This window comes from Pseudorca crassidens, chromosome 10 (assembly GCF_039906515.1).
Source record: "Pseudorca crassidens isolate mPseCra1 chromosome 10, mPseCra1.hap1, whole genome shotgun sequence".
Taxonomy (NCBI): domain Eukaryota; kingdom Metazoa; phylum Chordata; class Mammalia; order Artiodactyla; family Delphinidae; genus Pseudorca; species Pseudorca crassidens.
In genome coordinates, this window is record NC_090305.1 from 13698574 (window position 1) to 13715852 (window position 17279).

The window sequence follows — 17279 nt, forward strand, 5'->3', positions numbered from 1 at the left end:
GCCTGGGATTGCAGTAGAATCTATAAAATCTTCACACATAACTGTCATTGACCCAAATCCACATTTACCACCGCTTTCAGCTCTCTTACCAGTAGCAGGGCCTCTCTGAACCTCAGTTTCCTCATCTGTAAAATGGGGGCAATATCAGTTTCTACTAATTTGGTGTTTTGACAATTAAATGACCTGCTGCAGATAAAGGGATGAGCACAGTGCTGGGAAACTAGTGCTCAGAACTCTATTGTCTATAGTTGTTATTATTATCCACCCCTCTAAACACACTTAACTAAGTTAAGTGATGTCTCTGGGCGCCAAGAAATACTCTAAGGAATAGATGTCGACAAAGAAAGGAAAGTGGAAGAAGGCAGCGTTGGGTGGGATTAAAAAATCTGGGAGTAGAGGTGAGAAGAAAGAGAAGCATACACACACACTCTTGTAAAAAATTTAACAGTGTCAGCCTAGCTTACTTTATCTCAGAGAAATTTTTCTTAACTGACCTTCACTTACCCGATTCTCTCAACTAACATTCTCTCTTCCATCTGTAAAATACACTGATGGCTTACTGCACACTAAATCACCCAACTGGTAGACAACTCTCTGGACTCCCACCAGCTGAGTTAGGTTCTCACAAAGGGTCAGTTGTGTTTGCTCCTGAACTGGTTTGTGTCAGTTACACTTCTCTGTAATTACATAACTAACAAATGCAAAAAGAGAGTTGCTGGTTCTAAGAAAACTAGTCTGGATGCTGAGGAACAACTGGATAAAGGTGAGCCCCTAAAGGACTGTCAGGTTAGGTATGGGTAAGAATTTGTAAGACTGTAAAAGAGAAAGAAAAATCTAGAAGGATTCTGCAGTCAGTGTTTCATAAATGTCTTTTAAGATGGCATGCACCATTTATAGTGAATCTCTAACAAACTTTTCACATAGTCAACTACTACTGCTTCTCATAACCACAGGGAAAACTTCCACAGTTTTGATAAACTTAACAGCTAACAATTACTGAGTATTTATTCTACACAAGACACTTGCTGAGGTCTTCATATACACTTGAATAGTAAAATAATGAATCAATACAATATGCTCTAACAAATATTTTGGAAGTCTGCTTAAAAAACTGGTTCTATTTTGGCTACTGTCAACTTTTAGAATGTAAATTTTGATGCACAGTTAAACAATATGAAACAGAAACCATTTCTACCTCTGAGCCCATAAACGCTCCCATCATAGGAACAGAATCAAACATGGCTATTCTCCCCACGGCAATAGCCATAGCTAGGAGGCACTCAGCTGTCCCTTCACGGTACAAAGCAACGTTAGCAGAACAAGAATCAGACGTAGAACGTTTCTCCTGAATTGCAGGGTATTACAATGCCTGAAAACACAGGTTTCAGCAAATCTGAGCGACATACCATATGGTGAGAACTGTCATATAATTTGTAAGTCAACAGTTTAGAATCTCTCAGGTCAGGAAATGTTCTTGTCCATATAGATACCCAGATATGCCACCACTAGACTGATTTTTATTTTTGGTATGAAGATTTATAGAAAAACAGGTTTATGAAAAATATTCTCCTGCTAGGAAGAAAAGCAAAACCAAGGTTACTGGAAGTCATTGTTATTTAACCAACATGACACATTTTAGACAGGGATAAAAAATGTATTGATTTATTATCGAGAAGGCCTTAAATGAAATTAGTAGTGATTTAAACATTTTAAAAGGCCTATTATCTGTTATGATGCTCTCAAGTTTATCAGTATTCACTATAATAACATTATAATCCTAAATGTTGATCTACGGGTTTTTTTGTTTGTTTGTTTTTTAGTGGGCCTCTCACTGTTGTGGCCTCTCCCGTTGCGGAGCACAGGCTCCGGACGCGCAGGCTCAGCGGCCATGGCTCATGGGCCCAGCTGCTCCGCGGCATGTGGCATCCTCCCGGACCAGGACACGAACCCGAGTCCCCCGCATCGGCAGGCAGACTCTCAACCACTGCGCCACCAGGGAAGCCCCTGATTTATGTTTATGTGTATGTATATATGGGCTTGGGGAGAGGAAACGGATTTATGTAGAAATCCCATGCTGTGGGTGCCTAATTTTGCAGGTTACTTCTGCTTTTTCTTAGCCCTGGCACAAGGGTTTTTGCTTAAAGATTCAGAATTATGCGCAGACTTGCTAACCAAAAGGTGGTAATAAGAGATAATATATTTAAATTGTGAAATGTCTCAAAGCATGATTCAATGCAATTCAAATGGCTTAACAAACAAGCCTTTGATCTGACTCTGAAAAGTCCACTGCAACAGCTGTGTGGCCAGCATAAAATGTCTGATTCATGTTTAATCTGAGAGCTGGAAGAGATCTGAGATCATTCTAGGCAATATATTCTCCTTCCACAGATGAAGAAACAGACATCCCCAAAGTTTAGCAGTTTGTGACAAAACCAGGTCTCATAAATACCAGCACACACAATGCATTTTCTCTCCAAAGGACTGATGCTACTATCCTTACTACTGCTACAACGTGACAGTGATAAAGATGATGATAAATATTTCTTAAATTTAGTTATTTATTTATTTTTGGCTGCATTGGGTCTTCGTTGCTGCACGCAGGCTTTCTCTAGTTGCGGCGAGCAGGGGCTACTCTTCGCTGCGGGGCGTGGGCTTCTCATTGCAGTGGCTTCTCTTGCTGCGGAGCACAGGCTCTAGAGTGCAGGCTCAGTAGCTGTGGCACACGGGCGTGGCTCCCGGGCTCTAGAGCGTAGGCTCAGTAGTTGTGGCGGAGGGGCTTAGTTGCTCCGCGGCATGTGGGATCTTCCCGGACCAGGGCTTGAACCCATGTCCCCTGCCTTGGCAGGCGGATTCTTAACCACTGCACCACCAGGGAAGCCCCATGATAAATATTAAGTGAGCATTTCCTGTGGTTTAAGTACTTTACATGAACAGGTCATTTAGTCCTCAAATCAACCCTATGAGATCAGAACTATTATCAGCCTTATTTAACCTAAGAGGAAACAAAACTCACCAGACCTTACATAGATAAAAGGTGGGGGAGGCAGGACTGGAACCCAGGCAGTTCAATTAAAAAGCCCACATGCTTCCACCACTCCACCCAACCCAATGCAGTGCCATTACACCTACTATAGAATTATGGGTTTCTAAATCAGTCTGAGAGTGGAAGCTCTTGCTTGCTATAGCTTTTAATGAGTAGAGTAACATAAAACATAATTGAGAATTTAACATTTGACACACCCCATGAAACTGAGAGCCTCTCTTTGCTCTTTCAATCCATGCACTCATCTGTTTCTCTCCCCTCTCCCTCCTCCTCTCTGCTCCCCAAGTTTTGAGAGCTGCCTCAAGAGCTCTGATTCAGTATCAATGATGCCATTATTCATGGAGTCTGACAAATAGGTCAGTTTCAGGAACTATGTGCTTCCCCTTCTCTGTTTCTTCTATGTCCCATCAGAGAATGAATACTTCTATCTTAATGTTTCTATTCACAATTAAGAAGGAATTGCTTTTTTTTTTAATTAAAGAGAAGGGAAATCAAACTACACTCCAATATAAAATAAAAATTAAATTTAAAAAAAGAGAAAGGAAATCATATTAGTATAGAAACCAATCAACTAATCTACTAGTGATATATTCACTAGGCAAATTATTTACAATGAGTGCAAAAAACTCTGAAAGAATAATAAGCAAGAATTTTACTTTTTGCTGAGGTGGTCACAGAATTTGTACAATAATGGCGATACCTAAAGAGTAAGAAACTGTCTCCTCACCTTTTGTAAACAGATTCTGCTCCATCGACCAAGAGAACCCTATTTCAGGGTTAATACCAGAAACATGGTATTAGATGTGATCACGCAAGCTAAAATTTAGTAAAGTTTAAGCTATCAAAATGTTTAAAAATCATTTTTATCTTTTAAAATACTTCGGCACATACTATTTGTAATGAAGAGCTACAGAAATCGAGTTTCACATTTTAGTTTTATCATCTGTGCTTAATAAAATTATCTCTAGTAAAAAAAAAAAAGTTTGTCCTACATTCAGAGGTATGAGTGATACACTGCAGAAAGCTAGAATGGTCTCTATGGGCAGTAATGGAGGATGTGATTGTAGAGATATGGAAAAGAAAGAGAAAAACAATCTTCCTAAAGCATTATTTTAACCCCATTACTCCAATAGCCCCTCCCCTATTTTTCACCATATCATCTACATTTCTTAGTCTAGCTTTTAAACTTTCTTATTATTTGGCCTCACTTAACACGTAAAAGTAGGTCTCCCACTGATTCCCCCCCAAAATGCATCTTTTGCTCAGACCAGTGTTATACACCATGCTCACTCCTACTTCTGCATCCTCACTTACAGAAAAGCCAAACGAAGTATCATTTATGGGCACCTTCCACTGGTCAGCTCATTAAGTTACCTACTGAACCCTTATAACAACATGTAAGATAGGTATTATCACTGCCATGTTACCCATTTTACAAGAAAGAAATTGTAACTCAGAGAGATTAAATTGTCTAAGAGAACCAAAACAAGCTTCCTGAGACTTAAACCCAGCGTGGAGTTCAGAGTCCGTGTGCTTTCCTTGACACTGTATTGCTTCCTCTCGTCTGGACGCCCTCCATACTGCCCCGTGGCTAAATCTATGCTAAACTTTTATGTCCAGTTTCAGTCCCATCTCCTCTATGATGCCTTCCCAGGCAACTTCAGTCTTTCCACATTTTGCCTCTCCTTGGGTTTTCTGTAGTACTTAAAACCTGTAAAATTTAGAGTTTAAATATCTCAAAATGTTTACTGTTGTTTGTCATGCATTCTTCTGCTTTCCAACTTAGGGTATAATTTCTCAAGGGCTTCCGAGGCTGCACACACAGTAGAAGTTTCATGAATACTTAAGGAACTATTCTGAGACTTTCTGGCTTCCTAGGTTGAATAAAAAGAAACACTGGGCTGGAGCATAGAAGGGGTGGTGGGGAGTCAGGGAGCAGAGGGTGGGGAAGGTAGATGGGGTTATAAAATAAAGGATCTTAAATGTCATCCAAAGAGTACAGATTTTTATCTATAAGGGATGAGGAGTCCTCTGAAGTATCTGACAATTGCCTAAGAGTTCTAATACAGGGAGCTATATCTGACTATATCCTGAATAATATCAACTGAACAGAGTGAGAGATTGGACTTTGTATAGCCATAGCATTTGTCCTCATCTGGTTCTGTCACAGTATGAAGTGTTTTACTTTTGTTTATTTAAATCCAAAAGCACACACCCAGCACAAAATTATACTGTGCTAACAGTCAAGGCCGACTCTCCTAGACTCTGTAGAATTTATTATATAGACTCCCAAAGGACGGATAAAAAGACAAATTAATTACAACCAATATGAAGAACTATTTACTCACATTAATAAAATACATTGCTGAAGTTGCAGGAATGATGTTTGGAAAGAAAGGCTAATTTACCCAATGTGAGCAATGGAAGGAATCTTCCTAGCTCCAGCCATTAACTTTTGAAAAAATTATACATCAAATAATTTCTCAACGGATTTGCTTTATGCAGCAAGGAAAAGGCTATCAATAAACAAAATTTCCTGTAAGCAAGTAACTTCTTTTACCCTCTAATCTTTTAAGATCTACATCCTCTCCATCACCCCCTCACTGTTTTTCTTTCTTCCTTCCTTCCTTCCTTTCTCTTTCTTTCGATATTTCTTTCTCTCTTTCGTAAATGGTAAAGTCATTCAGCTGACATTCTTATAAGTAGAAATAAGGAGAAAATGCTCATTAAGACTATATATCTAAGAAAAAGGGGTCACAGTCAGAAGGGAAGGAACGAAGACTTCCTCCACTAAAACAAATGCTTCCCTCTTGAGCTAAAGTAATTTTAACTCCTAGGAAAGGTGAAGATTCACCTGTGATCACAAATAAAATTCAGTCTTCTGTATCTGATGGAGTAGGGATAAAATGCCTCAAGGAAGGAACAATACCAAAATGTGGGGCCTTGCGGCAACGTTTCCCCGAGGAACGTACGGTTTTAGTTCACATCACCACTGACTACTTCAGAACACTCAGGACGCGAGGGGGCCCTGGAAACCAACAGCATCTGCGCTTTGCTTGCTTAAGCGGAGCAGTGCCTTCCCTGAAAGTTAGAGGCAAGGGAAGGCACAGCACATTAAACCTCCTCTTCGTGTAAGAACCACAACAGCTTCCGCTGACGGCCTGAGGTGGTTCCTCGTTATCTCTAATCCTTGGAACACCTCTGAGGACACTTCATACCCCCTTTACAGGTAAAGAACCTGAAGCTTAATGAGTTTGGGAAAAAACCTGTCCGAGGCTTCTCAGCAAGTAAATGGCTGAACCAGATCCTAAAACCAAACCTTACTGACTTCAAAGCCCACGTGCCAGAATTGGAAAGAATGAGTGCGAATTTTATGGGAAAAACAGAGCTCCAGAATAATTAAAGAAAACAGACATAACGGAAGAAGAGGCCAGAGGCCCAACCGTCAAGTGCAGAGAGAGCGCCAACTTACCAGCATATTTTGTAGTGTTAGATTCATCCATGGACCAAAAGCAATAATCAAACGCAAATACCTGAATGAAAGAACAAAACGTTAAACTTAAAAATTAATTAACTTCCATGAGTAAATCAGACTGAAAAAAAATTCACTGATGAAGATGAGGGTGCCTGATACTGTCTTATTAAAAAAAACCAAAAAAGCAAAAAAACACCATAGGTTTGATGCTTTATTAACCCTGAAGTTTCTTTCAGACTAAATTGATGGTTATTTTCTTGTATTAGACTCAGTTGCATATAGAAATTGCTACTTATCCATAATTCAAACAAGGAGATATCTTAGCCAAAATTTTTTAATGATACATTTAGTGAGAAAGAATAATGGCTTCTCTCCCAAGTCTATGGTTCCAGCGTCTGCTGAAACTCTCCAGCCAGACCTTCCGTGGCTTCACAAGAAACACTAAAGTGATCAACTTTCATTTAAACCAGTTCCTTCTAACTTTCCATGATGCTACCATTTCTAGCATAGCCAAAACTTTGTCAAAACTCCCCACGTTCCCGGAAATCTTGGACTCCCAGTCTTGGGCCAAGTATTGTTAATAAATCAATAATTCTGGGGCTTCCCTAGTGGCGCAGTGGTTGAGAATCCGCCTGCCAATGCAGGGAACACGGGTTCGTGCCCCGGTTCAGGAAGATCCCACATGCCGTGGAGCAGCTGGGCCCGTGAGCCATGGCCGCTGAGCCTGCGCGTCCGGAGCCTGTGCTCCGCAGCAGGAGAGGCCACAACAGTGAGAGGCCCGCGTACCGCAAGAAAAAAAAAATTGAGTAAGATTTTTTTAAAAAAATCAATAATTCACTCTCGCATGCTTTAGTTTTCTGCAGTAGTTACTGAATGCCTGCTATGTACTAGGAATGGCTGATGCTGCCTCCATAAGGACACACATCTAATGTTTTCCATGCATATGACCACCACTCATGTTCCAGCCATCATTAGCAAATGCGTCGGGCAACGCTCCCCAAAGTGCACACCAAGGAACAGCAGTTTCATGAGACAGTCCATGAAATAAAGATTACATCATCCAGAAATGGTACATATTTTACCCTGCTTAAGATTTTCTATGCGATTCTCAATATTAAAGTCTCTGAAAAGTCCTCCAGCAAATAAACCCATTTAGTTGTGTAACTTTTTTTTTTTTTTTTGCGGTACGCAGGCCTCTCACTGTTGTGGCCTCTCCCGTTGCGGAGCACTGGCTCCGGACGCGCAGGCTCAGCGGCCACAGCTCACAGGCCCAGCCGCTCCACAGCATGTGGGATCTTCCCAGACCGGGGCACGAACCTGTGTCCCCTGCATCGGCAGGCGGACTCTCAACCACTGCGCCACCAGGGAAGCCCTGTGTAACTTTTTTATTTCTCAATTACTTTTGGTGAGGAGAGTAACACCTATTAACATGCCTTGAAACTAGTGTTTCTCAGCATACTCCTCAAGCAAACTGGCTCAGGTGACTCAGAGGTGACTTTCACAGGCTCCTTGTTACAGCCTTCCCCCGCTTGCAACTCTAATGGTAAATTACAATCCTAAAGGGACAGAGACCCTTTAATGCTTAATCATTGCCAAGGGATCGTAAGCACTGAGCAATCAGAATCCAAGCACTTTGACCTGGCACTTGAGACTGGCCATATGAGACCCTTCCAGCCTATGTCCCTGTCCCCCAACTTCCTTAAGCTTCAGCTGAACTTTCCGTACCTTGGAGTTGCTAAGGACAATTCCACCTCTGTCATTTTCTTTATTTCCACCCTTCAGAATGCTTCATACTCCTTAAGGCCCAGTTCAATATATTTTTCTTCCAGGAAGTATTCCTTGGTTAAACCCAAAGGAATTTGCTTTCTCTTCTCTGAACTCTCACAACACTGTTTAATCCTTTTTTGGTGTGACTCCTATCCCGATTATTTTATTTTTCACTTATCATGTATATGATGTGTGCATATGTTTTATCTCCCCTGGTAGACAAAGATCCTTAAAAGCAGGAACAATACCTAATTCATATTTGTATCCTGCAATGTCCATAGTAGTTGCTTTGTAATTATTTATTAAATGATTACTGTCATTGAGAACTTGCAAGAAAGAAGGGACTTTTCACATCATCAAAAGACTAAATTATGCTCTGAATAGTTTCAGCACTACATGTACTTTGATGTTTTTAAAACTGATTCAGGTACACACACAACTTACATCGTCAACGTCAAATCCAAATTCAGTTTTGTTATTTATACAAACATTCACTCTGGTCTTATGACAACCAAGGTTAAAACGAACAGCTATGAAACAATAGTTTCAGCCAACAGAGTGTGAAATATTTACTGCATTCAAGGGCTCTTCCAAAGACTTGAGAGACCACACAGGCGTAATCCAGTTAATCTTCCTGCCTCAAGGCAGGACTGAACTTCAACACTTCTGAGAGATGAAGATCTGTCGTGTTTTTAAACATTTCCAGAAAAGGAGATTCTACAACCTCCCTTTAATGGCATCTTATAACACTTAACTTTCAACCCCAGGACATTTTCCTTTCCTTTTGACCTAAATCAACTTTCCTTACTTTAAATGGCCAACAGAGGCTACTTTCCAATTTCGAGGTATGTTCATTGTTTCCCTCTAAAGTCTTAATGAATTCCTCTTAGTAGTTGCTACATACAGTGAAATAATAATTTATTTCCTGTAGGTTAATTTTTCCTACCTACCTAAAACCTGTATTTACCAGCTTGCTATTTTGCATACAAGCTCAGAAAGCTAGAGGTTTACATTCACAGTAATGTTACTTGAAATAAAATGAAATCCACCCCAAAACTGGGGGGTCTACCCTTAGTAATAATCATTCCAAATTCTGTGCCAACTTTCATTTCTAACAGACGGTTAATAGTCTAAAGTTGTTTTTGCTCGTAAAAAGGAAGATAACAATTTTTCATTTTAGGCATTCACCCTCCCAAATTCAGACAAATGTTAAAACTCTGCAGAGGAGAAAGGGCCCTGATAGTACTGGCAGACATAATTGTTCTTTTCTTGCCAAAAACTGGCCTCTCCCTGAACTGAATTATGTCTCTAATTTCAAAACCTTTGATCACAAGCATTTCAGAATGGTCATCTCCCTCAAACCAGTCATGGAGTACAGGTTATGCTTTTACTCAACATTTATCAGTAAGAAAGTTGAAGACCAGATATCTGAAGGATTTCCCTAAAAACTCAAAGCAACTGAAAAGATTCTTGTTATCATTTTTTTATTTAATGCAGGTTACCAGTGATCCCCCTCCTCCTATGAAATTCCACAGCATTCTATAGCTCCCGTGGCACTAGTTCACATGTGCTCCTGTTTTATGGCTTAGTTCAACTGGTGTGGGTCTCACCTCCACTCAAAGGTGAACCCGTTGGGGGCAGGAGCTTTGTCTCATGCTAGTGCCTGGGTCAGTACCTCATACAGAGCAGCCACTGTATGTAACATTTTTTCAATAAATAAACATAATACCAGGAGAAGAAGTTGGAATGCAGATAAGAACACGGAATGAACATGATAAACTGTTATGAAAACGTAGAAGTTCAAACTGCAAGATAGATTTTTAGTGTTGCATTACTTTCAGATGCACATTTTCAGGAAACTTGATTCCTTCAAGGGTCAAATACAGTTTTGGTCACTAGATGAGTCCTCTTCAGCACCATCATTCCAGGGTTCATGTGGATAAACAAGAATGGCCACATCAAGTATAATTTGTAGTTTGCACAGAATTAGAACAATTATCTGTTGCTAGAATAATTATTTGGTATGACTGTTATGAAAACAGTGTTAAAGATGTTTAAAATAATTTCTTTGTCTTAGGTAGCCCAATCATTTCCCTTGCAATCTTCTTAGTACTATAAACTAGTATTCACAAACTATTATCTTTCTTTTCATGGCTAAAAATTTAATTATAATTTAATCACAAAGATTTGTAACAAAAGAGGACATGATTTTCTTATTTTCTAATACAAAATCATTGACATTTCAAAAGAGATAACAAAACCATTTTCTTGAATTATTCTTTAGAAACTAAACACTTCAAATAATTTTCTTCAAAGCCAGCACATTATACTAGAGAAATATATTTACTCAAGACTTCTAACTAATTTCATTAGAATTCCTAAATGTTTATTTCACCTATTCATTATGAAGTCACTAGTATCTTAGACTATGGCAGACGAAGGACTTCTTTTTTTTTTTTTTTTACACATCTTTATTGGAGTATCACTGCTTTACAATGGTGTGTTAGTTTCTGCTGTATAACAAAGTGAATCAGCTATACATATCCTCTTGCGTCACTCTTCCCCCTTCCCTATCCCACCCCTCTGGGGGTCACAAAGCACTGAGCTGATCTCCCTGTGCTATGTGACTGCTTCCCACTAGCTATCTATTTTACATTTGGTAGTATATATAAGTCCCTGCCACTCTCTCACTTCGTCCCAGCTTACACTTGCCCCTCCCCGTGTCCTCAAATCCATTCTCTACGTCTGCATCTTTATTCCTGTCCTGCCCCTAGGTTCATCAGAACCATTTATTTTTTTTAGATTCCAATTATATGTGTTAGGATACGGTATTTGTTTTTCTCTTTCTGACTTACTTCACCCTGTAGGACAGACTGTAGGTCCATCCACCTCACTACAAAGAACTCAATTTCATTTCTTTCTATGGCTGAGTAATATTCCATTGTATATATGTGCCACATCTTCTTTATCCATTTATCTGTGGATGGACACTTAGGTTGCTTCCATGTCCTGGCTATCGTAAATAGAGCTGCAATGAACATTGTGGTACATGACTCTTCTTGAATTATGGTTTTCTCAGGGTATATGCCCAGTAGTGGGACTGCTGGGTCGTATGGTAGTTCTGTTTTTACTAAGGGACCTCCATACTGTTCTCCATAGTGGCTGTATCAATTTACATTCCCACCAAGAGTGCAAGAGGGTTCCCTTTTCTCCACACCCTCTCCAATATTTATTGTTCGTAGATTCTTTGATGATGGACATTCTGACTGGTGTGAGACTGTAGTTTTGATTTGCACTTCTCTAATGATTAGCGATGTTGAGCATTCTTTCATGTGTGTTTGTTGGCAATCTGTATGTCTTCTTTGGAGAAATGTCTATTTAGGTGTGCTGCCCATTTTTGGATTGAGTTGTTTGTTTTTTTGATATTGAGCTACATGAGCTGCTTGTAAATTTTGGACATTAATCCTTTGTCAGTTGCTTCATTTGCAAATATTTTCTCCCATTCTGAGGGTTGTCTTTTCGACTTATGTTTTCCTTTGTTGTGCAAAAGCTTTTAAGTTTCATTAGGTCTCATTTGTTGATATTTGTTTTTATTTCCATTTCTCTAGGAGGTGTGTCAGAAAGGATCTTCCTGTGATTTATGTCACAGAATGTTCTGCCTATGTTTTCCTCTAAGAATTTTATAGTGTCTGGCCTTACATTTAGGTCTTTAATCCATTTTGAGCTTATTTTTGTGTATGGTGTTACGGAGTGTTCTAATTTCATTCTTTTAAACGTAGCTATCCAGTTTTCCCAGCACCACTTATTGAAGAGGCTGTCTTTTCTCCATTGTATATTCTTGCCTCCTTTACCAAAAATAAGGTGACCATATGTCCGTGGGTTTATCTCTGTGCCTTCTATCCTGTTCCACTGATCTATATTTCTGTTTTTGTCCCAGTACCAGACTGTCTTGATTATTGTAGCTTTGTAGTATAGTCTGAAGTCAGGGAGCCTGAATCCTTCAGCTCCGTTCTTCTTTCTCAAGATTGCTTTGGCTATTCGGGGTCTTTTGTGTTTCCATACAAATTGTGAAATTTTTTGTTCTAGTTCTGTGAAAAATGCCATTCAAAGTTTGATAGGGATTGCATTGAATCTGTATATTGCTTTAGGTAGTATAGTCATTTTCATAATGTTGATTCTTCCAATCCAAGAACATGGTATATCTCTCCATCTGTTTGTATCATCTTTAATTGCTTTCATTAGTGTCTTATAGTTTTCTGCATACAAGTCTTTTGTCTCCTTAGGTAGGTTTATTCCTAGGCATTTTATTCTTTTTGTTGAAGTGGTAAATAGCAGTGTTTCCTTAATTTCTCTTTGAGATGTTTCATCATTAGTGTACAGGAATGCAGGAGATTTCTGTGCATTAATTTTGTATCCTGCTACTTTACCAAATTCACTGATTAGCTCTAGTAGTTTCCTGGTAGAGCCTTTAGGATTCTCTACATATAGCATTATGTCATCTGCAAACAGTGAGAGCTTTCCTGCTTCTTTTCTGACTTGGATTCCTTTTATTTCTTTTCCTTCTCTGATTGCTGTGGCTAAAACCTCCAAAACTATGTTGAATAATAGTGGTGAGAGTGGGCAACCTTGTCTAGCTCCTGATCTTAATGGAAATGGTTTCAGGTTTTCACCATTGAGAACGATGTTGGCTGTGGGTTTGTCATATATGGCCTTTATTATGTTGAGGTAGGTTCCCTCTATGCCTACCTTCTGGAGGGTTTTTACCATAAATGGGTGTTGAATTTTGTTGAAAGCTTTTTCTGCATCCATTGAGATAACCATGTGGTTTTTATCCTTCAATCTGGTAATATGGTGTATCACATTGATTGATTTGCATATATTGAAGAATCCTTGCATTCCTGGGATAAACCCCACTTGATCATAGTGTATGATCCTTTTAATGTGCTGTTGGATTCTGTTTGCTAGTCCTTTGTTGAGGATTTTTGCATCTACGTTCATCAGAGATATTGGCCTGTAGTTTTCTTTCTTTGTGACATTTTTGTCTGGTTTTGGTGTCAGGGGGATGCTGGTCTCGTATAATGAGTTGGGGAGTGTTCCTCCCTCTGCTATACTTTGGAAGAGTTTGAGAAGGATAGGTGTTAGCTCTTCTCTAAATTTTTGATAGAATTTGCCTGTGAAGCCATCTGGTCCTGGGCTTTTGTTTGTTGGAAGATTTTTAATCACAGTTTCAATTTCAGTGCGTGTGATTGGTCTGTTCATATTTTCTATTTCTTCCTGGTTCAGTCTCGGAAGGTTGTGCTTTTCTAAGAATTTGTCCATTTCTTCCAGGTTGTCCATTTTATTGGCACAGAGTTGCTTGTAGTAATCTCTCATGATCCTTTGTATTTCTGCAGTGTCAGTTGTTACTTCTCCTTTTTCATTTCTAATTCTATTGATTTGAGTCTTCCCTCTTTTTTTCTTGATAAATCTGGCTAATGGTTTATCAATGTTGGTTATTTACTCAAAGAACCAGCTTTTAGCTTTATTGATCTTTGCTATCATTTCCTTCATTTCTTTTTCATTTATTTCTGATCTGATCTTTATGATTTCTTTCCTTCTGCTAACTTTGGGGGTTTTTTGTTCTTCTTTCTCTAATTCCTTTAGGTGTATGGTTAGGTTGTTTATTTGAGCCTTTTCTTGTTTCTTGAGGTAGGATTGTATTGCTATAAACTTCCCTCTTAGAACTGCTTTGGCTGCATCCCAGAGGTTTTGGGTCATCATGTTTTCCTTGTCATTTGTTTCTAGATATTTTTTGATTTCCTGTTTGATTTCCTCAGTGATCTCTTGGTTACTTAGTAGTGTACTGTTTAGCCTCCATGTGTTTGTATTTTTTACAGTTTTTTTCCTGTAATTGATATCTAGTCTCATTGCATTGTGGTTGGAAAAGATACTTGATACAATTTCAGTTTTCTTAAATTTACCAAGGCTTGGCTTGTGACCCAAGATATGATCTATCCTGGAGAATGTTCCATGAGCACTTGAGAAGAATTTGTATTGTGTTGTTTTTGGATGGAATGTCCTATAAATATCAATTAAGTCCATCTTGTTTAATGTATCATTTAAAGCTTGTGTTTCCTTATTGATTTTTATTGTGGATGATTTGTCCATTGGTGAAAGTGGGGTGTTAAAGTTCCCTACTATGATTGTGTTACTGTCGATTTCCCCTTTTATGGCTGTTAGCATTTGCCTTAAGTATTGAGGTGCTCCTATGTTGGGTGCATAAACATTTACAATTGTTATTATCTTCTTCTTGGATGGATCCCTTGACCATCATGTAGAGTCCTTCTTTGTCTCTTGTAGTAGTCTTTATTTTAAAGTCTATTTTGTCTGATATGAGAATTGCTACTCCAGCTTTCTTTTGATTTCCATTTGCATGGAATATCTTTTTCCATCCCCTTACTTTCAGTCTGTATGTGTCCCTCGGTCTGAAGTGGGTCTCTAGTAGACAGCATATATATGAGTCTTGTTTTTGTATCCATTCAGCCAGTCTATGTCTTTTGGTGGGAGCATTTAATCCATTTACATTTAAGGTAGTTATCAATATGTATGTTCCTATTACCATTTTCTTAATTGTTTTGGGTTTGTTATTGTACGCCTTTTTCTTCTCTTGTGTTTTCTGCCTAGAGAAGTTCCTTTAGCATTTATTGTAAAGCTGGTTTGGTGGTGCTGAATTCTCTTAGCTTTTGCTTGTATGCAAAGGTTTTAAGTTCTCCGTCGAATCTGAATGAGATCCTTGCTGGGTAGAGTAATCTTGGTTGTAGGTTTTTCCCTTTCATCACTTTAAATATGTCCTGCCACTCCCTTCTGGCTTGTAGAGTTTCTGCTGAAAGATCAGCTGTTAACCTTATGGGGATTTCCCTGTATACTTGTTGTTTTTCTCTTGCTGCTTTTAATATTTTTTCTTTGTATTTAATTTTTGATAGTTTGATTAATATGTGTCTTGGTGTGTTTCTCCTTGGACTTATCCTGCATGGGACTCTCTGTGCTTCCTGGACTTGATTAACTATTTCCTTTCCCATATTAGGGAAGTTTTCAACTATAATCTCTTCAAATATTTTCTCAGTCCCTTTCTTTTTCTCTTCTTCTTTTAGGACCCGTATAATTCGAACGTTGGTCCGTCTAATGTTGTCCCAGAGGTCTCTCAGACTGTCCTCAATTCTTTTCATTCTTTTTTCTTTATTCTGCTCTGCAGTAGTTATTTCACTATTTTATCTTCCAGGTCACTTATCCGTTCTTCTGTCTCAGTTATTCTGCTATTGATCCCTTCTAGAGAATTTTAAATTTCATTTATTGTGTTGTTCATCACTGTTTGTTTGCTCTTTAGCTCTTCTAGGTCCTTGTTAAACATTTCTTGTATTTTCTCCATTCCATCTCCAAGATTTTGGATCATTGTTACTACAATATTCTGAATTCTTTTTCAGGTAGACTGCCTATTTCCTCTTCATTCGTTAGGTCTGATGGGTTTTTGCCTTGCTCCTTCATCTGCTGTGTGTTTCTCTGTCTTCTCATTTTGCTTAACTTACTGTGTCTGGGGTCTCCTTTTCACAGGCTGCAGGTTCGTAGTTCCCGCTGTTTTTGGTGTCTGCCCCCAGTGGGTAAGTTTGGTTCAGTGGGTTGTGTGGGCTTCCTGGTGGAGGGGACTGGTGCCTGTGTTCTGGTGGATGAAGCTGGATCTTTCTGGTGGGCAGGACCGCATCCGATGGTGTGTTTTGGGGTGTCTGTGACCTTATTATGATTTTAAGCAGCCTCTGTGCTAATGGGTGGAGTTGTGTTCCTGTCTTGCTAGTTGTTTGGCACAGGGTGTCCAGCACTGTAGCTTGCTGGTCGTTGAGTGGAGCTGGGTCTTAGTGTTGAGATGGGGATCTCTGGGAAAGATTTCACTGTTTGATACTACGTGGAGCCGGGAGGTCTCTGGTGGACCAATGTCCTGAACTCAGCTCTCCCACCTCAGAGGCACAGGCCTGACCCCCGACCCAGGGAGATCTCCTGGCTGGTACTGTAGGGTCAGACATGAATAGGGAGGTCTCCTGTCTCTCTTGATCCAGTGTTCAGTGTCCTTTCTGGCAGACAGGTGGCTTTGATCTCACCCATCAGGATCTCAAAGGAATCACTCTTCTCAATCTCAACAGGCCCAAAATTTGTTCCACCATTAATCAAGATTAACCCTGTTTCTCTCTCCCAGGCTTCCAGCTCAGTGATGTTCAAGCTGCAATGTTGGCTCTGGTCACAAAGGTGACCCTTTCCTCTACTTTTTAAGTTTCTTCAATAGACATCCATGTTTTGCTAAGCTAGTACAATTCTAAGTCAGCGGAGGATCTTTATGCACATCTCTATAGGAGACAATCTGGGACTCTGAGGTGTCTAGAGAAATCTGTAATGATGGAGAGTGGAGGTGGCTCACCACAGCCAAGGAATGGAGTGGCTTTTGACACTCAGTTTGGATGCTACTTCCAACAACTGAGGGGAACCTGAGGGACTTGGGTCCTGAGCCTATCCTCCCTGTCTCCTGCTTCTCCGATGCTTGCCATGAGTGTGCCGCCACAACGCTTAGTCCCGCAGACCTGCAAAGGGCAAGGGTGGGGGCGGGGAACTTCTTAATGCATACAACTGAGCAAAAAAATAAATCAAATTTGGAAACCAAGTATTTTTCATATTTCATCAATGCCAATCAACATCGTGAGAACTTTTTTTGTAAAGAGACCCACAGCTTCTAAGATCCTTCAACTAGAAAAAGAGCCAAAGGTACAGATGCTCCCCAGTTGTTTTTAAAATCTGAAAGTCATTGTCTTCACTGTTTTCAATAAAATGTAACTCCACCTTCTCAGAATCCCATTCCTTTCTCTCGGTTTCCAACTTGTAAAATTCAGACCAGCACTTAATTCCTTGCAGCTTGCTGTACATATCTGTCCCACCTTCCACACGCTCTTAAAAATGTTAGCTTTGCATCTCTGAACT

At 39.5% G+C, this 17279-nt stretch overlaps 1 protein-coding gene across 1 annotated transcript in view; it reads right to left on the reverse strand.

Moving 5' to 3' along the window:
* Positions 1 to 17279, reverse strand: part of KIF13A (kinesin family member 13A) — a 217866-nt gene that overhangs the window by 96106 nt on the left and 104481 nt on the right. Inside the window, 1 exon segment of the mRNA XM_067752073.1 lies at positions 6516 to 6576. Coding sequence (XP_067608174.1) covers positions 6516 to 6576 — 61 coding nt within the window.